This window comes from Chrysemys picta, chromosome 3 (genome assembly GCF_011386835.1).
Source record: "Chrysemys picta bellii isolate R12L10 chromosome 3, ASM1138683v2, whole genome shotgun sequence".
NCBI classification, from domain to species: domain Eukaryota; kingdom Metazoa; phylum Chordata; order Testudines; family Emydidae; genus Chrysemys; species Chrysemys picta.
In genome coordinates, this window is record NC_088793.1 from 176,684,146 (window position 1) to 176,710,721 (window position 26,576).

General features: G+C 44.5%; 1 protein-coding gene across 5 annotated transcripts in view; it reads left to right on the forward strand.

The window, feature by feature from the left end:
• TTC7A (tetratricopeptide repeat domain 7A) overlaps positions 1 to 26,576 on the forward strand; it is a 280,895-nt gene that overhangs the window by 194,541 nt on the left and 59,778 nt on the right. For all 5 annotated transcript variants that reach the window (XM_065589566.1, XM_065589568.1, XM_005311464.5 and 2 more), the window contains 2 exons: positions 1,140 to 1,274; positions 21,826 to 22,028. In XM_065589566.1, coding sequence (XP_065445638.1) covers positions 1,140 to 1,274; positions 21,826 to 22,028 — 338 coding nt within the window. The remainder of the gene's footprint in view (positions 1 to 1,139; positions 1,275 to 21,825; positions 22,029 to 26,576) is intronic.

Below are 26,576 nucleotides of genomic sequence, written 5' to 3' on the forward strand. Positions count from 1 at the left end.
AATGTTGTCTGGGCAACAGCTTCTGTCACAGCAACTCTTTAGGGAGGTATTCTCAGCCTTAGTCTCATTTACCTACTTTCTTGACATTATTTTAGAAGCTTAAAACCAAACACTGATTTTGGCTCAGGTTTATTTTTCCTCCCATTTTGTAACCTTTTCTTAGGTGATAGGCATCCTGGTACTCCCTAATACACATGGGCACATGATCCTGCTCTGGAAACCTATGGGCACTCTGTCCATGCACCACTTTAAGGAACAGTGTTTGATACGGTATTCTGTTTGCAGAGATGGCAATTCTGAATGTATTATGCTTACATAATAGTATAGGACATATTAAAGGTTAATATAGTCAAAGCTCTGAGCTTTTTCCACTACCCAGGTTTAAAAGAAAAATCAAGGAGGTGTCTAAACCAGTGGAATGATATTGATGTTACTTGAAATTTACATGCTGGGTGAATTGTTCTAACCAAATTTGTAATATTTTACCGAGATTTCTTATTAATAATCCATAATTTGTAGTTTGACAGTGTGTTTGTAAATAAATCTGATTATTAGCGAGTATTTTATCATAGATTTGATTTGGGAATTGTCCTTTCCAGATGATCAAAATATGGTTGCTTCCTTGAGGTTGCTAAGCAGACTTTAGTAAAATTACTGTCTGTGTCTTAGAGCTAGTCTACACTGGCAATGCTAAAGCGCTTTACCTGACAGCGCTTTAACGTGGCCAGTGCTCTAAAAAAACACCTCCAGGAGGAGCGTAGCTACCAGCACTGGGAGCGCGGCTCCCAGCGCTGGTGCACTGTCTATACTGGCGCTTTACAGCGCTGAAACTTGTTGCGCTCAGGGGGGTGTTTTTTCACACCCCTGAGTGAGAAAGTTGCAGTGCTGTAAAAAGTGCCAGTGTAGACAAGCCCTTAGTTTGTTTGTTTTGAGCTGCAGCCCCAAGGTCTGGAAATTAAATTAATCTGTTACAAAGTACAAAGATGCAGGGTCTGATTCTCCATTCTGTTACAACAGTTTGAAGTCGTTGGAGTTACACTAGCATAAAACTGGCACAGTGGAGTGAAGAATCAGACCACAGTCTTTAATTAGCCAAGGAAAAATGATGGATTATAAGTTCATTGTTGTTTTGTTTTTAGGCTCACAGCGCGCCTCTTCTGTTGCTGCTTCACGACTGGAACAGGCCATGTCTGAAGTAACTATGCAGAATACTGCCCTGAGGCAAGGACCTATGCAACTATGGACAACCCTTGAACAAATATGGCTACAAGCTGGTATGTCTCAGTGATTTTGCAATTAGTCACCGTGCAGAACTTAAAAAACAGAATGAAAGTAACAAATTCTAGAGCCATTTGCAAATATTCCACTATGGGTGAGATTTTTTAAGTGAATTTATTCCTCTGAGGTCCTTCTTCAGGGCTGACTCTGATCCCACCGTTGATTATGATAAGATTCCCATTGGCTAATGTGGGAGAAGGATGAGTTGCTTTCTCTGTACATTTTTTGTGAGTTGAAGTACCATTCTTGTAAGGCTAACCACATCCCTCTTGTTTGTGGAATTCAGAGGAATCAACTTATCCTGCTATTTGAGAGTCTTGAGGTTACATAGAATGAAATAAACATTGTTGGGGCAGATTCTCAAATGTTATAAATTGTCATAGCTCCATTGACTTTAGTTTTCTGTATGTGATATGTATTTGTTATATTAAATACACCAGACCTGATACTTCAGTATCAGGATTTTTTCAACTTTTGTATCTCCATTCATCCTTTAACATACAGAAAACTCTTCGGGCTTCACACTGAGAAGTGTTTTTAAAAGAATGTATTTTATTAGTGGAGGCAGTCTGATCCTTTTTTTCTGCTACTTACAGGGGAACTCAGCAAAAACATGTATTGAATATTCTTTCTACCAGGGACAGCTCAATCTTTGCCAAGTCTTAAGTGAAAATTATTAAACATGCATGAAAAAATCCCCACTTCATTTTCCCTTTCCTTGCTTGAATATAAGAACATAAGAATTGCCATACTGGGTCAGACCAAAGGTCCATCTAGCCCAATATCCTGTCTTCTGACAGTGGCCAATGCCAGGTGTCCCAGAGGGAATGAACAGAACAGGTAACCATCAAGTGATTCATCCTCTGTCACCCTTTCCCAGCTTCTGGCAAACAGAGGCTAGGGACACAATCCCTGCCCATCCTGGCTAATAGCCACTGATGGAGCTATCCTCCCTGAACTTATCTAGTTATAACATCCTCAGTCTCTTGAGGATAGATAGTTCCTTGTCTTGTGGAGAACCCTCAGCTTCTTTATGGTGGGGTTCAAGGGAGGGACATATTTATGCTTTATGTAAATGGAGGGATAGGAATAAGCTAGACTTGCCTAACATTTTACCTAAGGTGTAAAGAGCTCATGAAAGGAGAGAGAGGGCTAAGAAATCCACAAGTTGGGGTTGATCTCAGGACTCATGAATGGTTTATATATAAGGTTGCCAACTTTCTGATTGCAGAAAACTGAACACCCTTGCCTGACCCTTGACCCACCCCTTCCCCAAGGCCGGGTCCCTGCCCCGCTGCTTCTCTGAAGCCCCAGCCCCGCTCACACCATCCCCCTTTCCTCCGTCGCTTGCTCTCCCCAACCCTTGCTCACTTGCTCATTTTCACCGGGCAGGGGTAGGGGTGCGGGCTCTGGAATAGGACCGAGGATGAGGGATTTGGGATGCAGGAGGGGGCTCCGGGTTGGGGCCAAGGGGTTCAGAGTGTGGGAGGGGGTGAGTGTTCCAGATGGGAGTGCGGGTTCTGGGGTGGTGCCAGGGATGAGGGGTTCAGGGTGTGGGGAGGGTCTCCAGGGTAGGGCAGGGGGTTGGAGTGCAGGAGGGGGTGAGGGCTCTGGTTGGGGGTGTGGACTCAGGGGTGGGGCCAGGATGAGGGATTTGGGGTATAGGAGGGGGCTCTGGGCTGGGGCCAAGGGGTTCGGAGTGTGGAAGGAGGAGAGGGCTCCGACTGGGGGTGTGGGTGTGACACCCTGGCACCCCAATATTCACCGCTGTCATGTAATTAGGATGTATTTTGTACATAGAATGCCTTGTGAGGTATCATTCTAAAAGTATTGATCTGCTAGACATTAATATCTCGTTGGATTGTATGTGCTATCGTCATATGTTAAGTTATGAAGTTTGGCTATGTATGTGTTACTGAAACCTGTTGTGAAACTTTACTGAGAAAACTGTCCAGGTTGCTGGCTGCTAGCAGGTTGCAGATAAGCAAAGGACAGACCTCACTCTAGAGTGCATCGGAAGATGTGTCCTAGAGAGAAGCCCAGAGGAGGCTGATGGAGTCCTAGAGACTGCTGCGGCGGGTTAGGGTTCCATGGGCTCTGTAGCTGGAGGCAAGCCCAACTCAAAAGAGGGAGGAGGGTGTAGTGCCTACCAGTGAAAGGACTGTTCTGGCTGTTAGATAGATCCCACTCTAGAGAGCACAAGGGTGTGTGTCTTAGAGGTGGCCCAGAGGAGGAAATAGAGAAGGAATTTGGGGGAGTACAGGAGTGTCTCCTCACTAATTACAGGGAAGGGTTTGCCCAGGACAGATTTGCTGGGTCGGCATCTGTGCTCCCAGGCACCCAACCTGTGGCTCAGGTTTTAAGAGGAAACTGTGTAACTGACCTCCCAAAGGGGAGCAGTCATACAATTAACCTCTTGGGATCAGAGAGAGGAGTGGCAGAGGGTACCCCAATCCAGGTCCCACTTTTGCAAAATGCTGTTCCTGATGTACTTGTGAAAACTAACTCTGTCTCTTTAAGACAGGATAAGAATCCTATTAAAGACTTGAGTGCAAATGAAAATGCTAATAACCCACCTGAGAAAGGGGAGGAGGAAGCAATCTCCAGGGCGGGTGGGTAAAATCTACCAAACAGCTAAGGAAAAGCTCCTGAAAAATTACAGCCTCTAGAAGGGGGTGGGGAAAGTCCCAATTCTTGGAGTAAGAATTACAAAGAAACCCTAGGAGGAGGAAGGGATTTTTTGCATGGGCATAGCCCTGGAGATGGAATGCAGCCCTACAGGGGGCCGGCCAGTGCCACGCTAGATCCTCTTACATTCTTACCTCTCCAAAGCCCCAAAGACATATATGAACTGAGAACCTTCACTAAAGGGAAAGAAAGACCAGTAGTCAAACACATAATATGGTTCAGGAAGGGGTTGAAAAACACGATGAGTATTGAACAAACCGGACTGTCTAAATAGAAGGCGTGGTATGATAAACGTACCTGGAAACATCCAAGCAACCTTAATTCTGGCACCACGGTCCAATCTTCCCTTCATATCTAAAGTTTTATCCTGTAAACCCTCACTATACTGCACAATAAAAAGATTACAAGATGAGGCCACTAAATTATAGGATGTTATATTTGTGTCAGGGGCTTCAGAAACTTCACAAACAATGGAGGTAGACATCTTAAAAGTTAAAATCCATTGCATTGGTAGATTGGCCATACCAATCATCTTCTCCCATCTCATCTGCATCATACTTATTGGAAGGGATTAAGCAGTCTGTAGTGTATGTAATCTTAAATCTGAGAGTGATCTAGCTTTATGCGTTTACTTACTTATGGGTAAACAAAGAGCTATTGCATCTATTTGTATGAATGGTGACCTCGGTTGCATCAGTCATTTACATATCACATTCTTGGGAGTCTTAAACCCCTAAAGTAGATAGAGACGTGGGATGAAATCCTAGTAAAACTTGCATTGATTTCAGTGGAGTCAGGATTTCACCCATGGTGCCATTCATAAAGAATGAGAATGAGAATCAGTTAATTAATTGTTAAAAGTATTTTGCTTTTGACAGTATGTGGCCGAAAGAGGGGTTGGAGTTAGCTCAACAAATGTCTAATAGGCATTACAACAGACCAGAATTTGTGTTTACTGATTACATGAAACTGCTGCTTATGAATGGGAAAGAACTTTTGGGCCCCCCCACACCCGTTGCCATGGGGCCGTGCCCCTTGCTCCTCCTCTTCCCTGAGGCCCCACCCCCTGGCCAGGACAGAAGCCGGAGCTGAGCTGTGGTAAGAGCCGCAGCAGCTGCCCAGGGAGCCCGGGTTACTAAGGGGAGCCCAAGGGCTCCGGAACCTTTGTAAAAGTTGGGGGGTGGGGGGCCCAAGGCCAAAGTGGTGGAGGAATCTCCCCCCATTGCCCTTGGGCCCTGCTGCCTCCCCCACCTCCCCCCACTATTGCCCCAAGTTTCCTTCCATGGCCTCGCATCCCAGGCCCATCCTGCTCCTTGCCTCTTGACCACAGCGCCCCACTGACCATGGCTCCCACCCGTAAGGCCGGCCCTGTGTTCACCTTATTTCCAAACTCCATTGCCTTCATGGATTGGCATCAGGATACACATGCCAAAATTAAAACTCCCAGGCTCAGAGTGGAGCAAGATCTAAACAGCAAGCTATTAGCATTAAGATTTACATTCCTCCTCTAGTGGCCAAGATTAATGGTCTGGGTATATTAGGATGCACTCCACAGGGCCATAATGACAAGATTCACATTAGAGAGACAAGGTAGGTGATGTACTATCTTTTATTGGACCAGCTTCTGTTAGTGAGAGAGACAAGCTTTCAAGCTTACAGATTTTAAGAAGAGCTCTGCATAAGCTTGTCTCTCTCACCAACAGAAGTTGCTCCAATAAAAAATATTACCTCACCCACCTTGTCTCTCTAAAGCTACATCTACACTACAGGGGGGGGGGTCGATTTAAGATACGCAAATTCAGCTACGTGAATAGCGTAGCTGAATTCGACGTATCGCAGCCGACTTACCCCGCTGTGAGGACAGCGGCAAAATCGACCTCTGCGGCTTCCCGTCGACGGCGCTTACTCCCACCTCCGCTGGTGGAATAAGAGCGTCGATTCGGGGATCGATTGTCGCGTCCCGACGGGACATGATTAATCAATCCCCGAGAGGTCGATTTCTACCTGCCGATTCAGGCGGGTAGTGTAGACCTAGCCTAATATCCTAGGACTAATAGGGCTACAACACTGCATACAGATATGGAGGATTCACCTTAACAGCCCAGAGTGACTATCACACCAGGGCACTATTTTCAGAATTCATATTTCTAGCATAATATCATCATTACACCAGGGCACCAGCACTACCAGCACTGAGAGATAAATATAGCAAGATGTGAGTACCAAAAATTCACAGTACAAGCACACTGGGATCCACACAGCAGGATAGCAGTGTCAGAATGCATGGTCACAAAATAGTGGGGATGCACTCAATCCCTGAGTGTAATGGTTCAGCTAAATACAAGGGCACCTGCAAACAGCTGTACTAACAGCACAATCTACACTATTGGCCCAGTAGAAGTTGCATGTCAGGGTACTATTTCACAGTCCCAGTGCAATGGGATCCAGGCACCAGGTCTTTAGTAGCAGAATTTGTATTCCCAGAATAGTGGGATGGAATTATAGAAGTTAGAGAAGAAAAAGCCCTCTGTGATCATCTTGTCTTGGTCTGTCTCTCTGCCAATGCACGGATGTTTTGTCCAGTCTCCTTTGAAAAATCCCAAGCCTTGGGGGTTCCAGCTGTTCCTTTGGGAGACTGTTCCACAGCCTGAGATAGACATGGCACTACCAGGAAGATTTCCCCTGTTAGCTTTGAGTTTCCCCGTGTTTAATTTCATCCTGTTACTCAGAGTACTGGTTTGTGCAGAGCAGGGTAACAGTCCCAGGAGTCACCTTCCCAGCAGTGTGAGAGCCACACGCCAGCCCCAGCCAACAGGGATCCTCACCTGCACAGTCTTGGGGGAAGGGGTCTGTTTCACCAGAAGGTGCAGGAAGAAGGATGTCATGCCCTGGGCTCTGGAGAGAGGATGTACATGGGGAGTGGTGCAGGCATGCTTGGCTTCTTGCAGGCAGTTTAAACCGCAACAGGAAGGTGTCCTGGGAAGAGAGGAGGCCCTGGCAAGTAGGGGGCTTCTCTGTGGGAGCCCATGGGATGGGAAGGATCCCAGATTGGGGACTGGATGTGTCCAGGAGATCCTGGTCTGCAGAGGGGCAGGGGGATCCCAGGCTCTGGGGGCAGGTGTCCCAGGGGATATTGGGCTCAAGTGTAGTGGTGCACCATGTGGGGCGGGCACAGGGGGAGACAGGGCAGATGCTGCAGGAGCCCCCAGGATCAGCTCACTGCACTAACGCCCCTGCAGTCAGCACCGCAGCTGCCGCAGGGGGAAGAGCCCAGGGGAGTTGCAGCCCCAGCACCGCCCGGCACAGAGCAAGAGAGCAGGTGCCTGGGAGCAGCCACCATCCAACAGCACTGTGGAGCAAGCTGCCAGACGGCCTGGGCACTAAGGACACCAGAGTCTGCTGGGACAGGGCTTGGATAAGCTGTGGATTTAACGCTCCCTAAAGGGCAACGAGAGCTGAGGTGGGGCCCCGGGGGCAGGTGCATCCCTTCCATAAGTGTAGTTTAACTGCTATATTTGGGGGGTGGGGCAGTGTGTGTGTGCTGAAGCCAGTTCTCCTGAGTCACTGGCTCTCTCCCCCGACCTGGAGTGATACCTGAGCTGCTGGTGCTGCGGGGCACAGCTTAATGGCGGTGGGGGGCTGCTGTGGGACAACCTGAGTGCGGGAGCTGTGGCCACTCAGGCAATTCAGACACAGTGCCTCTCTGCACCCCATCCCCCTGCTCCTCCCCCTCTCCCCCCGCTTCTTCCCCCACCCATTCCCCTTCTCTTCCCCCTTCTTCTTCTCCCACACCTCCCTTCCTTCCCCCATTCTCCTCCCCTCCCCCTCCCTCCCTCCCCCCATCGCAGGCTGAGCAGAGCAGCTCGGTGCTCGCAGAAATTGGGGGTGGGGGACAGTCGCATGTGACACCCCGCCCCCCCCGCATGCCTCTCCCCTGTTTGAGAGGGGCAATGCCTCTCCAACTACGTCCATCCCCTCCCTGGCTCCCAATACTGCAACTCCCACCGCTGAGCCGGGCTCCCTCTACCGGAATGGGACTCATCTGCCACCTGCGGATCTAGGGTTGGGAATTGCAGCCACACACAGAGCCTTCCGGCCCTGGCTGAACAGGGGCTGGCGCTGTTGATGTGGCACTCCCTGCTCTCACCCACCCCAAAGGCAGGTTTCTTTTGTTAAAAGTGGAGGGGCCATGACACCACCACCCCCGGGTTCCAGAGCCCCTGGGCCCCCAAACCCTCCAGGTGTCCTGGGTGGCACACCCTGGTGGACAGGGACACAGGCCAGGCATCTCAGCTGCACAGGCCCAGCTGCTCTCAGGCATCCCAGCCTCCCAACTGGGGCAGGAGGAAGGTCCAAGGCTCCCTACAGCGACCTAGGCTCCCTGTATGGCTCTGGCCCGCCTCCAGCTTCTGGCCTAGCCAGGGGCGGGGCCTCAGGGGGTAGAGGAGGAGCAGGGGGTGGGGCCATTGTTCTGGCAGTCCTGAGGGCCCCCAAATTGGTCAGGGCCCCAGGCACAGGCCTGAGTGTTAATCCGCTACTGGTAGCAAAGCACTCATCTGTTCTAGACACTAACAGGATGCAGCTGAGCATGCCCCATTGTCAGCATTCACAGCACCAGGCATCTGCTCTGTGTTCCTTTATAGCCATTATAGTTCTCATGCTCTTTCATATCCTCTGGCATGAAAACTAATGGTACTGATTGATCAAGTTAGAAGTCTGTGTGAATATGTGAGAAAGAAAAAGAGAGGGACTTATAAAACAAGCTCTAATTCTTGTCTGCGTGAGGCCCTCCTTGTAGCCCTCTAGTTGCTAAAGAGGCCCAAAAGCCAACACATACAGCCACAACAGAATAACCCCAGCTTAGTGAGGTTGTTAGATAGGAAATACATGGAGGAATGACTCCTATGAAACCCCCTATCTGCAGTTGGGTTAGGAGGTATGGCCAAGACCCCCCTGTGCTCCAGCTATTTCTAGTCCCTTGAGGTTGTACGTACCTGGCATAAAAGTAAGAGCAGCCTTCAGCATGCACTAACATGTCTCAGAGGAACCAGCCCAGTGCACAATACTTGCACACTCCTTGGCTGCAGCTGGAGATCAAGGGCATGTTGAGTATAAAAATAGTTACTACTTTTCATGCCCTGTGTTGAGGACACTATCCTGCACTTGTGAAGAGAGGGACCTAAACTTTCCATCTATGACTTTTCTGATCCTATGATAAGAGAGAAGACAAAGCACCAGTATCAAATAGGTTCAGCTATTACTACTAATTATAGTTCTCTGTACACATAGTATATAGTACTTCTGAAAACTACCACGAAGGAAAGGCAGGTGGACTCCCGCTTGAAGTGTTTTACCCATATTAATATGTGCCTTACTAAAACAGTCCTTTTCTTCATAATAGACTACAATGTCATTAACCAAAGTAAACAACTATGGGACTAATAGATCCTAAATACCACCTCATGCTCCATAATGCAAACCATCCTCAACTCCTCAGATACAGTGGACCTGTCTACCACTAGAGTAAACTCATCTGTGCAGGTGACAGAGCTTTCTTGGGGTTCAGTCCAAGACTGTGGTCCTGCAAAAACTAAGAACTAACCCAAACTTCACCACCTTCCGCTCCAAGTGCATAGAGCAGTTTTTCACCCTTGCCTTCGCTAACAAGCACATAAAGACATCAAACATAATAGCCCTCAGATTATATGAGGAAAATGATTAGGAGGCACATGACCTAATGTACTCAATGCTTTTTTTGCCTCGGTCTTCACAAACAAGATCAGCTCCCAGACTGCTGGACTGGGCAGCACAGTATGGGGAGGAAATAACCAGCCCTCCGTGGAGAAAGAAGTGGTTCGGGACTATTTAGAAAAACTGGATGAGCACAAATCCATGGGGCCGGATGCGCTGCATCCGAGGGTGCTAAAGGAGCTGGCAGATGTGATTGCGGAGCCATTGGCCATCATCTTTGAAAACTCATGGTGATCGGGGGAGGTCCCGGATGGCTGGAAAAAGGCTAATGTAGTGCCCATCTTTAAAAAAGGGAAGGAGGAGGATCCAGGGAACTACAGACCAGTCAGCCTCACCTCAGTCCCTGGAAAAATCATGGAGTAGGTCCTCAAGGAATCAATTATGAAACACTTAGAGGAGAAGAAAGTGATCAGGAATAGTCAGCATGGATTCACCAAGGGGAAGTCGTGCCTGACTAACCTAATTGCCTTCTATGACAAGATAACTGGCTCTGTGGATGAGGGAAAAGCAGTGGATGTGTTATTCCTTGGCTTTAGCAAAGCTTTTGATACGGTCTCCCACAGTATTCTTGCCGCCAAGTTAAAGAAGTATGGGCTGCATGAATGGACTGTAAGGTGGATAGAAAGCTGGCTAGATCGTCGGGCTCAACGGGTAGTGATCAATGGCTCCGTGTCTAGTTGGCAGCCAGTTTCAAGCGGAGTGCCCCAAGGCCCCAAGGCCGGTCCTGGGGCCGGTTTTGTTTAATATCTTTATTAATGATCTGGAGGATGGTGTGGACTGCACTCTCAGCAAGTTTGCAAATGACACTAAACTGGGAGGCGTGGTAGATACACTGGAGGGTAGGGATCGGATACAGAGGGACCTAGACAAATTAGAGGATTGGGCCAAAAAAAACCTGATGAGGTTCAACAAGGACAAGTGCAGCGTCCTGCACTTAGGACGGAAGAATCCTATGCACTGCTACAGACTAGGGACCGAATGGCTAGGTGGCAGTTCTGCAGAAAAGGACCGAGGGGTCACAGTGGACGAGAAGCTGGATATGTGTCAACAGTGTGCTCTTGTTGCCAAGAAGGCTAACGGCATTTTGGGCTGTATAAGTAGGGGCATTGCCTGTAGCTCAAGGAACGTGATCATTCCCCTTTATTCGACATTGGTGAGGCCTCATCTGGAGTACTGTGTCCAGTTTTGGGCCCCACACTCCAAGAAGGATGTGGAAAAATTGGAAAGAGTCCAGCAGAGGGCAACAAAAATGATTAGGAGTCTGGAGCACATGACTTATGAGGAGAGGCTGAGGGAACTGGGATTGTTTAATCTCCAGAAGAGAAGAATGAGGGGGGATTTGATAGCTGCTTTCAACTACCTGAAGGGGAGTTCCAAAGAGGATGGAGCTCGGCTGTTCTCAGTGGTGGCAGATTACAGAACAAGGAGCAATGGTCTCAAGTTGCAGTGGGGGAGGTCTAGGTTGGATATTAGGAAAACTATTTCACTAGGAGGATGGTGAAGCACTGGAATGGGTTACCTAGGGAGGTGGTGGAATCTCCATCCTTAGAGAGTTTTAAGGTCTGGCTTGACAAAGCCCTGCCTGGGATGATTTAGTTGGTGTTGGTCCTGCTTTGAGCAGGGGGTTGGACTAGATGACCTCCTGAGGTCTCTTTCAACCCTAAACTTCTATGATTTTATTTGCCAGTCACTGAGGATGTATAAATGTGTATTCTGAAAAAGGGATCTGAGAAGTTAATGTTTATAGGGCTGCTAACCCATTGCAGAAAGAAATCTGACCTAGGGAATGTTCTCACCAGCTCTTCCCTGTTAATATCTTGTCAGTGCTCTTTTTCATCTTTTTTTTTTAAACATAAAAGTGGTTATTCTGCAAAGGGAACAACTAAAAAGATTAAAGTTCAGGTTTAGGGTTGAGCCTCACCTTGAGTTTTATTGCACCCTTTCAGCAAGATGGCTTTTGTTTCAGAGTGAAATGTTATCACAGAAAAGTAATATTTTAAAACTTTCAAATATCTTTGTTCTGTAGAGCTATTTCTACTCTGAACTTTGTGGTTTTGATGATGGCTACTAATAACTGTGTGCCTTATCTGCGTACTAGCTTTTGAATACTGCAAGCCCATCTTAATAAGCAGAGCTCTGTTACTTCAACCTGTGTTGCTATATTATTTTATGCTTTTCTTTTGACTACAGTGTCCACTTTGCTTGCCATTACTAACACTCTTAATCTGATAATTAGCTTCTTGCCTAACCCAGTACTTTACCAAATATGGCTACTCACAGCAAAGTAGCTCTTGTAATTTGATATAGGATTGGCTAGATGCCTGCTAAACACAATCTACAAATTTTAGCAGGTAGATCTCCAGCTGACTTTGTTCAGGGGTACACTTAAAAATAAATTATTAGGAGAATTATTCCACCCCCATCAGAATGTGGTGGGTTTGGGAGAGCCACTTTCTATCTCAGTAAACATGTCAGAAATTTACTGTTTACAAATATTACAGTGAATATGCCATAAATGTGAAGAGAGCTAATGCAGAATGACACAGTTACCTAATGGAAAACATCTTTCCCCTGGAGTTATCTACAGTAAAAGGTTTTTCTTCCTGCACAAAATGCTTTTAATTGTATTTATTATGGGCCAATTCCTGGGAAACAAGAGCTACGTTAGAGGAGATGAGCTTTGTTCCACAAGAAAATGTTGTGGGGCCAAGGCTTGGAATCCTCAGTCCTAACTGGCCGGGCTCCACACAGCCACATCACAGATGCTACTGTAGGGAATAGAACTGTGGAGAGGACAGGAAAGGGCATGGCCTATTTTCTCCAAATATTCTTGTGTAATACCATTCAGCTCAACCAGTAGTACTCACATTAGTGCTGTTTGCACATGTTTTATATGCTTTCCCTCCTTAGTTTGCAATAACCTTAAGCCCCCTCAAACATCGCTTTGTTACTGAAGTTATTTCAGATTTGTAAGATTTCTTTACCAGCTTTGGTGAGATCTCTAGGATCAGCCATAGTAGTATTTACTCTCAGAGCGTGGAACGTTTAATAGGAGGCATGGGTTACATTTCATCTTGAATCTGCATGGCAGGAGCAATAATATGAGGTGCCCTTGTTCCCTGTGAAATATTACTGGTGAAGGAGAGAAGCCATCATTGGTATCACTGGTATCATTGGTATCACTAGGTCTTCCAGTTTAGCAGACCCTGCTCCAGTCTCTCCGGCATAGGCCAAGCTTCTGTTTAGAAAGGAGCCTGAGCTAAACCTCAAATGCAAACACCTCTGAACCATGGGGATGGTTGAGTTCATCTCTGTCCTGCCATTGCCTCCATCCAGTTTCTCTTGTAAATGGCCCAGAGAAACCAAAAGGACTCTTCACCTCATAGTCAGTTCTGCACACTATGGATTTCTTTCACCTTCCTCTGAGTCATCAGATTTTGGTCACTGCCAAAAGCAGGGTACTGGACTTTATGGACCAGTAATCTGATAGAAGGTGGCAAATCCTATGTGCCTGTACTTTTACCAAAACCCAGCCCCTAGAAAGAAGGCAAAAGAACATTAAAATTACATAAACTAAATAATCTTCAGGGTGCACCAGTAAAAGGTACAGTAATAGCTTGGTGCCTTGCAGATGGTGGCTAAAGAGAGTTCCAGAGTTAGGGCCATATCCTCAGAGGTATAGACCACCTGCAACTCCCAGTTGGTCAGCATCTCTCAGGATCAGGGCCTTAGATGGGAATAAGGTACACCTACAAAGCACTTACGAAAAAAGCAGGACATTTTCACATGCCAGATATGAAAACACTCATGATCATAGGACCATGGGAATTGTCATACGGGATCAGACCAGTGGTACAGCCAGGGCCGACAAGGGCGGGCGGGGGGGAAGCCGGTACAAGTTACCGGCACCTGGCAGTCCGGAAGGGGGCCCGGCTTCTCCCCCTCCCCTTACCCCCTCCCCCCCCCGTCGCCTTATTGGGGCCTGGCGGTCCAGAAGGGGGCCTGGCTTTCCCGGCTTCCCCCCCCTCTCGTCAGCCCTGTTTAGCCAGTCCACCCTTGCTGGGGGGCCCGAAAAAAAAATTTCACCGGGGCTCGAACCCGCTCCCGGCGGCCCTGGGTACAGCTAGTCCAGTGTCCTGTCTTTGACAGCAGCAACTACCAGATGCTTCAGGGGAAGGTGCAAAAAACCTTATAATAAAAAAAAATTTTAAAAAACCCTGCCCATAGGAGAAATTTTTTCCTGCCATCAGTTAGTGTTTGGCTTCTGCCCTACATCATGACAGTTTATATTCTGTGTACATTTTTACCCTGTATAATGTAACTGTGGATGTTCTTATCCATATAAATGTCCGATCTTTCTTAGAACCATTTTAAGCTCTTAGCCTTAATGATGTCTTTTAGCAGTGAGTTCCACAGGTTAATTATGTTATGATTAAAAAAGTAATTACAATTTAAAAGTAATTGGATGTCCCTGGCCTTAGTAGTGGATTTGGATCACTGAACTGCCCCGGCTTTGGGGAGTTAGCCAAAAAATCTTCATAATGTGTGGACATGTGGCCCTCGACCATCCTTGCCCTGCCTCCCTACTGCCATGGAGCAGTGCTTCAATGTAGGCAAGTTGTGCAGGGCCTCTCCATGCAGATTGCCCTTGGCTGCCCCCACACAGCAGGACTTTGGCAGCCCTGCTGCTTTTGGGGTCTTATGTGTGTACACTCTGGTCAGTGTGTGTGCTACGCCGTGCTGATCCACAGAGTCTGTGTGTTACAGCCCCCGGATACAGATACATTTTGAGCTCAAGCTGTAGTGACTGATGCTTTTGGCTCTGGAGGTCCCCAGTACAACCTGCGATGTGTCGGCCAAAATGACAGTCATTATGTGCTCACTTAAAGGATTTGCCCCTGAGTTTAATATGGCTCTTCGGTACATTTTGCAATCATTTGTTTGGAATGAGCCATAGTATAGAGAAGTGGTTCCCAAACGTTTTTCCCCAAGGACCCCTTTGGCGTCTAACTGTCCCGGACCCCTTTCGTTTGCATTACTATCAGAATGTACCCACCAGCATGGGAACGCCCCCGCCAACATGACCTCTCACGCACAGTGCGTGTGAGCTCATGCTGTGCTGAGGATGCCATTTTGAGAACAAAATGGCATCCTCCATGCAGCAGAAGTGCCAGAACACTGTTCTGGCACATTCCAGCCCTGGCTTATGGGACGGATCATAAGAATATAAGAACAGGCATACTGGGTCAGACCAAAGGTCCATCTAGCCCAGTATCCTGTCTTCCGACAGCGGCCAATGCCAGGTGCCCCAGAGGGAATGAATAGAACAGGTAATCACCAAGTGATCCATCCCCCAGTGCCCATTCCCAGCTTCTGGCAAACAGTTCTTTTGTGAACCTGTTATAGTCTTGGCCTTTACAACATCCTCTGGCAAAGAGTTCCACAGTTTGACTATGTGTTGTGTGAAGAAATACTTCCTTTTGTTTGTTTTAAATCTGCTGCCTATTCATTTCATTTGGTGACCACGCATGACCACAGGGACTCCACATTGGCAACCATTAGTATGGGAAGTGACCTATAGTAACTCTGTGTCATTCTCCTGATATTATCCACCTTTTGTAAACAAAGTTGCTGAGTCACCCTTTGGACCCTGTGTAGCCTGTGACTGAGCACCCTATTGTTTTTGAAATAAGAAATGTAAGTCACTCCCTCTGATTTCATTTACAGGTATTTTCTAGCTCTTCCTTGCAAAGACAGCCTTGAGAATCTAAATCAACTGCCATGGTTCAGAGAAACAAGCAGCTAAACTCTACTTCTGCAGCTGGCTTGGGAATACATGATAATTTCACCCTCTCCACCTTCCCAGCATATACATTTTATATCTAATGAGTCAGTTAGGTTTAGGATGTATCCCAGAGAATCCTCTGGCTAACTTGCCCTCACATCCTCAGCCCTGTGCATAATAATGTAACGGCAGACAGGATTGGTTGATGATTAAACGGCAATGTCATCTTACAGAAGCAAAAAGATCTCTCTTCAGGGGCAATAAAGACTAATCACTGATGAAAACATAACTCACAAAGAAGTGGCTCTCTCTACAAGGCCACGGGCTGCTGAGGTACCAAATGCCAACAGCTTCTGAAAATAAATGAATTCAGTGGAACAGAAAATATATGACCACATATAATTGTAGGCACTGTCACCTTCTTACAATATGGGGAGAGGCGGTCCCCCAAGGCTTCCCCCCAGGGTCATTTTACTATGGAGTATTTGTAGCATTATTTAAGCTCCGTGGTTTTCAGAGATATTGTTTATGCAGATGATGCTTAGGTCAGTGTTTCAGATCCAGCTGACACACAGAATGGAATGGTGCAGTGTAGTCTGCTTTGGGGCAGCTGTCAGAGTTAAACATTGCATCCCAGATACCAGTGAATGTGTTCAAACTTCAAAAGGATTGAGATTTTGCTCTGGGTGGATCACATTAAGAAAGTCACTTAAAGTATCTTTTGTTCCTTTGGATAGAATTCCCGTTGTTCCTACCTCTGTGGAAAGGATTCTTTGGTGAAAGGGAGAGTCATTCTTTATACCACTTTGAAACACGCACATGCCCCAGAGTAAAGTCATAGTTTAAGGTCCAGCACTAAACTCTTAATTGCCCTTGGATGTAGAAATGACTATTATTCTATTTAGATGGACTATTTAACAGGATGCTGTCAAAGAACTAAACAGCTAGAGAGTCTAAGGCAGAAGTTCTCAAAGTGTGCTCTGCAGAGTATTTGCAGCTGGTAGGTGGTATGATGCTGGTTCCAACTAAATGTAAATGAGACTGGATGCCAGCGGAAATGGCTGGAAGCAGGGAGGTGGAGCCAGCCTATTAAGGGTTGCTGCTACATAGGAAAGGCTATGTGAGCCCCCCTCTCACACCAAACCCAGTATTAAGACTGGAGCGATCAGTAGAAATAGTGATTACAGAATGTTGTCAGAGTTGTCTGGAGTCACTAGCGAGAGAGGAATGTCCACAGGAGCAGGGGAGAAGAGGGATGGGTGGCTGGGCAACGTGTGCAGGGGAACAAAGGAGAGAAAGGAATAGAGCAAATGGCCCAGTTCTGCTCCCATTGAAGTAACTTGGACTGTTCCCATTGACTTCAGTGGATGCAGGAATGGGCTTCAAAAGCAGAGGGAAAGGAGGCAGTGCAGGGTGGTTTGCTCCCTCTCTCACTCCACCCAAAGACACAATACTTACTGGTTTAAAGACAGTTAAAAATGCCTGAATTCTTCCTAATAACTGTCCATGGTAGCAGTTGCTGCTGTTGCCCCTGGGAGGTTGGTAGAAGAGGCAGTGGTTGAGATGATCTTTCTTTTAAGTTGTCTCGCTGTGAAGCACTCTGAGAACCCCTGGTTTATTTAGCCCAGTTTAATATGGTGCGACTACATTGTTCTAACTGGGCCTTTATGAGGATGATTGACATTGGAGGTGTCAAACTGATAGCTGAGCTGTCAGATATATACTGTGTCCATGCCACCGGATATAGCCTGTTTGGAATCATAGGCTGCAAATAAAACAGAAGAAAGAGTAATTCCTCAGTCCAGCAGTTTTACACTCTTGCATGACTTCATTGAAAGCTTTCACAAGTAAGGAAATGCAGATCACATCTACCATCTTACTTTATTCACTCCATCTGAGGAGCAACTTCCTGGGTTTGGGGCATGTTCCTGGTGTTGCAACTTTTCCAAATAGAGCTGCCTGTTGGGATTGCCAGTGTACCAACAAAGTAACCAGTCAGAAATTTAGTTACAGCAAGGTTCGGTGATGCAAGGGACCATTCTATGTGATCCTATGCGTTGGACTGCGCTAATGTGGCAATACTAGGGCAATATTTAATATAAAGGTGAAAGGGTGGGAGCATTATCCAGGTAGATTAAATGACTCCTTGGTTTTTCAGCTTTGATTATAAATGCATTTTTTTCATCTGTAAATAGAATGAATGACTAGTAGAAGTGTAAAATAAATTTCTAGGAAACATGTAAGCCTAAAATATTTCCCTTGGTATCTTTTAGTTCGCTGGGTGCTTTCCTTACTTGCTTCTCCAACCCAAAAGCACTTCCATTGTGCTTCTGTCAGGAAGGTCCTTATTCTCAATTGAGCTGTTAAAAAAGAAGAACCAAGTACAGAGTTGGGTGTTGTCCAATATTGTTCTTTCTTTATGCAAATTAAACCTTCCACACCACTAAATCATCTTTTGACTTTTGAGCCTGCAAAGAAATGGACTGAAGTTTAATATGTTACATTACCACACCGTAAAATACAATTTGTGGATCTTACTTAGATTCCATGTTGTTTTAATAATTGTGATTACTGCAGAGGATTTACAGACACACAGGCTCAGCTAAAAGGAAGAATAAGTACTCTTCAGATTGCATACTTTGTGTTACAGGCTGTATGTATTCTCACATTCTTCCCTCCTGACCTTCATTCTTACCTTATATGGTCTGAGTTGCATTTTATTTTGGTTGGTAGCAGAGCAACTAAGATAGTAATATGCATATGCAATGTTTCCACTGTTATCCTCATTCAGGCCCCCATTGAGCAAAGTACTTAAGCATGTGCCTAACTTCAAATTATTTCAGTGGGTCTACTCAAGTGTTTTAAATTAGACACATGCTTAAGTACTTTGTTGAATCAAGGTCTTCTAGGTGCTCTTCCTCCTCCCTGCAAACCTAAAGGATGTTACTACTGGCAACTTATTCCTAGCTGAGTGCAGGTGCTGGCCATTAATAACTGGGGTGAAATCCTGACCTCACTGAAATCAGTGAAGAAACTCCCATTGACTTCATCCCTGGTCTTGTGCTGCTATTTACTTCTGTGCTAGCAAACAATGTATTTTTATTCAGGCTGTGAATTGTCACTTTGCATACCCAAGTCAGCATTGTTACCATATGCACATCATCAGCTGCCATGCAACACTTGGCAGGAAAACATTGTTCGCTTTGGGAAGAGCAGGTAAAATATTGCCTGCCCACAAAATTTGGAATAAGGTTCAGCATATCCTCAGCTTGATGAGATATCTGCATCCCCCTGGAGCCTTGGGAAGGAACTGTATGCCGATATTTTATTCTGGTTAAGCATGCAGTTTCTTTCCTGCAAATAATACACAGAACTTCTCAGAGTATATGAGCATCTTTTAAAAAGTGAGCTCCTTTTGAAAGCTGAATGTTTTGCTCATGAAAGGAGCCAGATTGATAACCCTGGAGAATGGCATCATTTATCTACATTACAGCGCAGGCATGGCCAACCACTTGCAAGCTTCTCCACAGTGTCCCACCCATGACCTGGAAAGACCACCCTCAGGGATTAGATGGGGTTCAAAAATTGCATCCCTTCATTATTTGACCCCACTGAGTCTGCTAATAAGTGCCACTTTCAATGTAGCCTGAGGCCACAATCTCATTTCAGATAGGCCATAACTTTTGATTGCTACCAACCTGTGATGTATTTTTGATCTATTCACATGCAGGCAGAAAGCTCCGTATCTCATTACCAATCCCTTGAATCATCTGTGTCATCCAACAAGCTAAGGGCACTATTTTCAGACTAGGGTGTCTAAAGGTTCGGCACCTAATTTTCAGAAGTGCTGAGCTCCAACAGCTCTCATTGACTTCTTTTGTAGTTGAAGTTATTCATTGCCACTGAAAATCTGGCCATTTAAATCAGTGTTGAAATACGAACATAAGAACATACAGAATCAGTTGCCTACCTTTAGCACCTGGGTTTGAAAATTTTGAACCAAGCTTTTACAAGGCTGCAACTTACAGTGACTCCTCACTTAAAGTCATCCCAGTTAACGTTGTTTCATTGTTATGTTGCTGATCAATTAGGGAACATGCTCGTTTAAAGTTGTGCAGTGCTCCCTTCTAACGTCGTTTGGCAGCCACCTGGTTTGTCCACTGCTTGCAGGAAGAGCAGCCCATTGTAGCTAGCTGGTGGGGGCTCGGAACCAGGGTGGACCAGCAGCCCCCCTATCAGCTCCCCACTCCCCTAAGATCCCTGTGCGGCAGCTGCCCAGCAGGCTATCAGTTGCTGGCAGTTCAGCTGTCCCTCCCCCCACAGCCATGTGTTGCTCCTGCCCTCTGCCTTGGGGCTGCTCCCCAGAGCCTCCTGCTTGCTGTGCAGGGTTGGGGAGAGAAAGGGGCTAATGTCAGGGTATCCCCCTTCCCCCTGCTCCTACACCCCGTTTACCCCATCTCCATGGGGGGGTGGGAGGGTGAAAGGACAGGGTTCAGGATGGAGGGAGCTTCCTGAGAGCAGCTACTGTCTCAACTTGCTGATCTACTTAACAAGGCAATGTACTTAGGGTGGGGTCAGCGTACTTAAAGGGGCAATGGGCATCTCTCTCTCTCTCACACAGGGTGTGCTGTCTCCCCTCCCTCCATTCGTGCTGCCTTGTAGAGTGTGAGGCTACATTAACAACGTGTTAACCCTTGAGGGCTCAGCCAAAAGCTAGTTCATCATTTAGCAGTAAGGCATTCCCTGGGAAATATCCCACCCTCTGACTTCACCACCTCAACCAAGCTTCACAATCATCATTGCTGTGTACAGTATTAAATTGTTTGTTTTAAACTTACACTGTGTGTGTGTATGTGCGTGTGTATGTATGTATATATATGTATATATATATATATATATATATATATATATATATATATATATATATAGTCTTTTGTCTGGTGAAAAAAATTTCCCTGGAACCTAACCCTTCCCCCCCCCCCCCCATTTACATTAATTCTTATGGGAAAATTGGATTCGCTTAACATCATTTCGCTTAAAGTCACATTTTTCAGGAACAGAACTACAACATTAAGCAAGGAGTTACTGTACAGATGCCCCCCGACTTAGGCAATCGTTCCATTCTGGAAAGCCTTGCGTAACTCGAATTTTGCATAAGTTGGAAACGTATACCTGTATATTGCGCAAAAATTTCTGCAACTCGAAAATCCTGTTTCTGGCTTATGGAACTTTTTCCATAAGGGCGAATTTGCGTAAATCGGGTCTTGCGTAACCCGGGGAGCGTCTGTATTATAATATGGAATGAATACAGAAATGAGTCCAGCAGCCTCCACAGCTGATTAGCACAGGTAACATGACGAGGTGATAGAACAAAGAAATTGAGGCTGCTTTTCCCTGGTGGCAGTTATGAGAATTACTGTATTTGTTTTTAATATTAGAAGCTCCCATTTCAAATACATGGCTCAATGAAATCTGAATGTCCTGTTGTGAAGCCTTTTTTGAGGTTTTTTAGGAATATTTGGAGTTGGATTTAGTTCATAATAAATCTTGTTCAGTGTTTATATTAACAAACAAATTGTTAGTGTCAATAAAGTGCATTAGTGTGCTTGTTCCATTTTTTCTTTGCGAGAAAAGCATTAGTACAATTGCTACTTGATGAGAAAAGTAAACAGCAGAACAACTGCATTTTCAGTTAGCGACTTCATCTAAGATCTCTGTCTTTATGGCGAGTGCATGTTTGTGTATATTAATAATAAATATGACATTTAATATATAATATGTCTCTAATACAGAGAATATAGACCTTTATAGAGAATCAGAAAACTCATTGAGAGTAATTAGTCAAGTTCGGAGTTCCCCTTTAAATAAGAGAACTGCCCCCTCAGTTAAATGTATCCTATTACTCTGACATTGTCAAACCTCCCACCAGATAACCATGACTTCTTATTTTGCCTTCCTTCCATCTGTTTGGAAATGGCCTTACATAGCTACTAATAGTGCTCTTTAGATCCAGCACATATTTAGCTTCAACTCAGAAAACATTTAAGTACATACTTAAGTCTGTCCCTTTTCAGGACAGCACTTTAAGGATATGCTTAAAGTTTGCCAGGAATGCTTTCCTGAATAGAGACCTTTCTGTGTGCTTACTGCTAAGAGTAGTCTCGATTCAATGGAGCTACTCACAGTAGTAAGTACTAACCATAATAGTATGCATTTGCAGGATCCAGACCTTCTAATTTAACGTTTTTAAGGGAGAAAGTGTAATTATTACAAGTATAAAGGTTATTGAATTATTTAAACTAATGGTAGTTTTTGTTTTGTAGCTGAACTCTTCATGGAACAACGGCATCTCAAAGAAGCAGGCTTTTGTATCCAGGAGGCAGCTAGTCTTTTCCCCACATCTCACACTGTGCTGTACATGCGTGGGAGACTTGCAGAGATGAAAGGCAGTTTGGAGGAGGCTAAGCAATTGTATGATGAGGCACTTACAGTGAATCCAGCTGGAGTGGAAATTATGCACAGCCTGGTGAGTTTTCAGGGGCTCGGCTTCATTATGGTGTTTATGCTCCTGATTAACTGTAATAAGAGGGAAAGGGTCTGACAGCAGCAGTGGATGCCATTGTTTCTCTAATGCAGAGGGTGAGTTACTTGATTCCAAGAATTATTTGGATAGCTTGAACCTCCTAATTCAGGATTGGGTTGAAAGTCTTTAACTCATCAGAATTTGTGTCAGACAAATATTTTAATTGCTGCAACATTGATAGTTTTGGAAGTTTATTTACTGCTTTATTATCGTCTTAGATGTGCTTCCTACGAAAAGCCGTCCATTTTTATTAAGCAGTGCACTTACATTTGAAAATATGGTTTGAAGTGAATGTTTGCAAATACATGCAAAATGTTTATAAATCTGAACCAAAACTGAACCTACCCAAAACTGAACCAAACTATGGTTTTAGGGTAAAATTCCCCACTTACAGCCTTTAATAGGATTTGAGCTGTGCATAGGCCCTGTGTTAGACTTCTGCACAGGATTGAATGTCACCCTTTTATTTTTTTTGGAGAACTGCAAAGTGGGGATATTTTTGTTCTTCTTCATCATCACAGAAACAAAAATCTATATATACTCAGCCTGTAGCTTTCAGCCCATGGTTCATATAGAACTTCCAGGTGGAATTACTCTGTACTCCACGTGGCTGATTTGTGTCTTTTTTTGTTGGCTATTTTGTATTTCTTTCGCATAAATTCAACCATGATCAAATTTGTGGGGGACTCCAAAATGGAAGTATCAAACACACAAGAGGGTAAAAACAAACAGAAAAGGCAGTTGGAGAGATTAGAGCAATGGGAGCTGCAGGCAACAAGAGAGGGATTTGGTAATACTGTAATGAATAATCAGTGTAAAGCCCTGGATGCACAACTAGGAAACAAACAGATAAGATACAGCTAATTGGGAGAAGATAACAAAGCAACTACCCTATCACCCTGAGTTTATATCCTTAATGCTGTTGTGATATCACTGTTTCAGATAACCATGATCTTAGGTTGCTACAATGAAGTTATGGGTTCTAGATTCAGGAGTAGGGAGGGGGAGGTTCTTCACAATAGAATCTCTCTTGATTAATGGTCCATAACATGAAATACATAGTCCATAGTGTACTAGATCGGTCAAGCACCTGAAAGGAGACTATAGTAAAGGACAGTTTTTCTTCTGTTTAGTGTCATGAATGCAGAAAAATCAGAAATGTAGGAGCACCCATCAGTTTATAGCTACCAATAGCTTTCATTATTGTATTGTATTTTAGGCAGGGCTGGTAGCACCACCTAGAATTAAGGTTCCCTAGTACTTCCTATTATAAGACCTTATTTTCAGTTCCTTATCATTATGGATTCGGATTTTCAGTTTTAACTGATAAATACAGATAAATAATCCTTAAGGACATAAGAACGGCCATACTGGGTCAGACCAAAGGTCTATCAAGCCCAATATCCTGTCTTCCAACAGTGGCCAATGCCAGGTGCCCCAGAGGGAATGAACAGAACAGGTAATCATCAAGTGATCCATCCCCTGTCACCCATTCCCAGCTTCTGGCAAACAGAGGCTAGGGACACCATCCCTGCCCATCCTGGCTAATAGCCATTTGTGGACCTATCCTCCATGAACTTATCTAGTTCTTTTTTGAACCCTGTTATAGTCTTGGCCTTCACAACATTCTCTGGCAAGCCGTTCCACAGGTTGACTGTGCGTTGTGTGAAAAAATACTTCCTTTTGTTTGTTTTAAACCATGCTCCTTATTCATTTCATTTGGTGACCACTAGTTCTTGTGTTATGAGAAGGAGTAAATAACACTTCCTTATTTATTTTCTCCACACGAGTCATGATTTTATAAACCTCTATCATATCCCCCCTTAGTCATCTCTTTTCCAGGCTGAAAAGTCCCAGTCATATTAATCGCTCCTCATGCGGAAGCCGTTCCATACCCCTAATAATTTTTGTTGCCCTTTTCCAATGCCAATATATCTTTATTGAGATGGGGCAACCACATCTGCATGCAGTATTCAAGATGTGGGCGTACCATGGATTTATATAGAGGCAAAATGATATTTTCGGTCTTATTATTTGTCCCTTTCTTAATGATTCCCAACATTCTGTTTGCTTTTTTGACTGCCGCTGCACATTAAATGGATGTTTTTAGAAAACTATCCACAATGACTCCAAGATCTCTTTCTTGAATGGTAACAGCTAATTTAGACCCCCTCATTTTATATGTATAGTTGGGATTATGTTTTCCAATGTGCATTACTTTGCATTTATCAACATTATATTTCATCTGCCATTTTGTTGCCCAGTCACCCAGTTTTGTGAGATCCTTTTGTAGCTCTTCGCAGTCTGCTTGGGACTTAACTATCTTGAGTAGTTTTGTATCATCTGCAGATTTTGCCACCTCACTGTTTACCCCCTTTTCCAGATCATTTATGAATATGTTGAATAGGATTTGTCCCAGTACAGATCCCTGAGGGACACTACTATTTACCTCTCTCCATTCTGAAAACTGACCATTTATTCCTACCGTTTGTTTCCTATCTTCTAATCACTTACCGATCCATGAGAGGCCCTTCCCTCTTATCCCATGACCACTTACTTTGGTTAAGAGCCTTTGGTGAGGGACTTTGTCAAAGGCTTTCTGAAAATCTAAGTACACTATATCCAATGGATCCCCCTTGTCCACATGCTTGTTGACCCCCTCAAAGAATTCTAGTAGATTGGTAAGGCATAATTTCCCTTTACAAAAAACATGTTGACTCTTCCCCAACAAATTATATTCATCTATGTGTCTGACAGTTTTGTTCTTTACTATGGTTTCAACCGGTTTGTCTGGTACTGAAGTCAGGCTTACCGGCCTATAATTGTCTGGATCACCTCTGGAGCCCTTTTAAAAAATTGGTGTCACATTAGCTATCCTCCAGTCATTTGGTACAGAAGCTGATTTAAATGATAGGTTACAAACTACAGTTAGTAGTTCTGCAATTTCACATTTAAGTTCGTGCAGAACTCCTGGGTGAATACCATCTGGTCCTAGTGACTTATTACTGTTTAGTTTATCAGGCGGTCCAAAACCTCCTCTAATGACACCTCAATCTGGAACAGTTCCTCAGATTTGTCACCTAAAAAGAATGGCTCAGGTTTGGGAATCTCCCTCACATCCTCAACCGTAAAGACCGATGCAAAGAATTCATTTAGTTTCTCTGCAATGGCCTTATCATTCTTGAGTGCTCCTTTAGCATCTCGATCGTCCAGTTGTTTACTTCCTACTTCAGATGTTCTTTAAAAAAAAATTGCTATTACTTTTTGTGTCTTTGGCTAGCTTTCTTCAAATTCTTTTTTGGCCTTCCTAATCATTTTTACACTTCATTTGCCAGAGTGTGTGCTCCTTTCTATTTTCTTCACTAGGATTTAACTTCCACTTTTTAAAGGATCCTTTTTGTCTTTCACTGCTTCTTTTACATTGTTGTTTAGCCACGGTGGCACTATTTTGGTTTTCTTACTATATTTTTTTAATTTGGGGTATACATTTAGCCTCTATTATTGTGTCTTTAAAAAGTTTCCATGCAGCTTGCAAGGATTTCACTTTTGGCGCTGTACCTTTTAATTTCTGTTTAACTAACTTCCTCATTTTTGTGTAGTTCCCTTTCTGAAATTAAATGCAACAGTGTTGGGCTGCTGTGATGTTTTCCCCGCCACAGGGATGTTAAATTTAATTATATTATGATCACTATTACCAAGTGGTCCAGCTATATTCACCTCTTGGACCAGATCCTGTGCTCCACTTAGGATTAAATCAAGAATTGCCTTTCCTTGTGTGGTTTCCAGAACTAGCTGCTCCAAGAAACAGTCATTTAAGGTGTCAAGAAACTTCATCTCTGCATCCTGTCCTGAGGTGACATGTACCCAGTCAATATGGGGATAGTTGAAATCCCCCATTATTATTGAGCTTTTATTTTAATAGCCTCTGTAATCTCCCTGAGCATTTCACAGTCACTATCACCAACCTGGTCAGATGATCGGTAATATATCCCTACTGCTATATTCTTCTTATTAGAGCATGGAATTACTCTCCATAAAGATTCTATGGTACAGTTTGGTTCATTTAAGATTTTTACTTCATTTGATTCTACACTTTCTTTCACATATAGTGCCACTCCCCCACCAGCACGACCTATTGTGTCCTTCTGATATATTTTGTACCCTGGAATTACTGTGTCCCATTGATTATCTTCATTCCACCAAGTTTCTGTGATGCCTATTATATCAATATCCTCATTTAATATGAGGCACTCTAGTTCACCCATCTTATTATTTAGACTTTTAGCATTTGTATATAAGCACTTTAAAAACTTTTCACTTTTTAGCTGTCTACCATTACATGATGTAACTGAATGGGACTTTTTTTCATTTGACTGTTTCTCATCAGATCCTACCCATATTTTATCATCTTCCATCCTCTCCTCTTTACTAGGACATAGAGAATCTCCATGAAAAGTTGCTCCCCTAAGGGATGCCTCTGTCCGAACCACA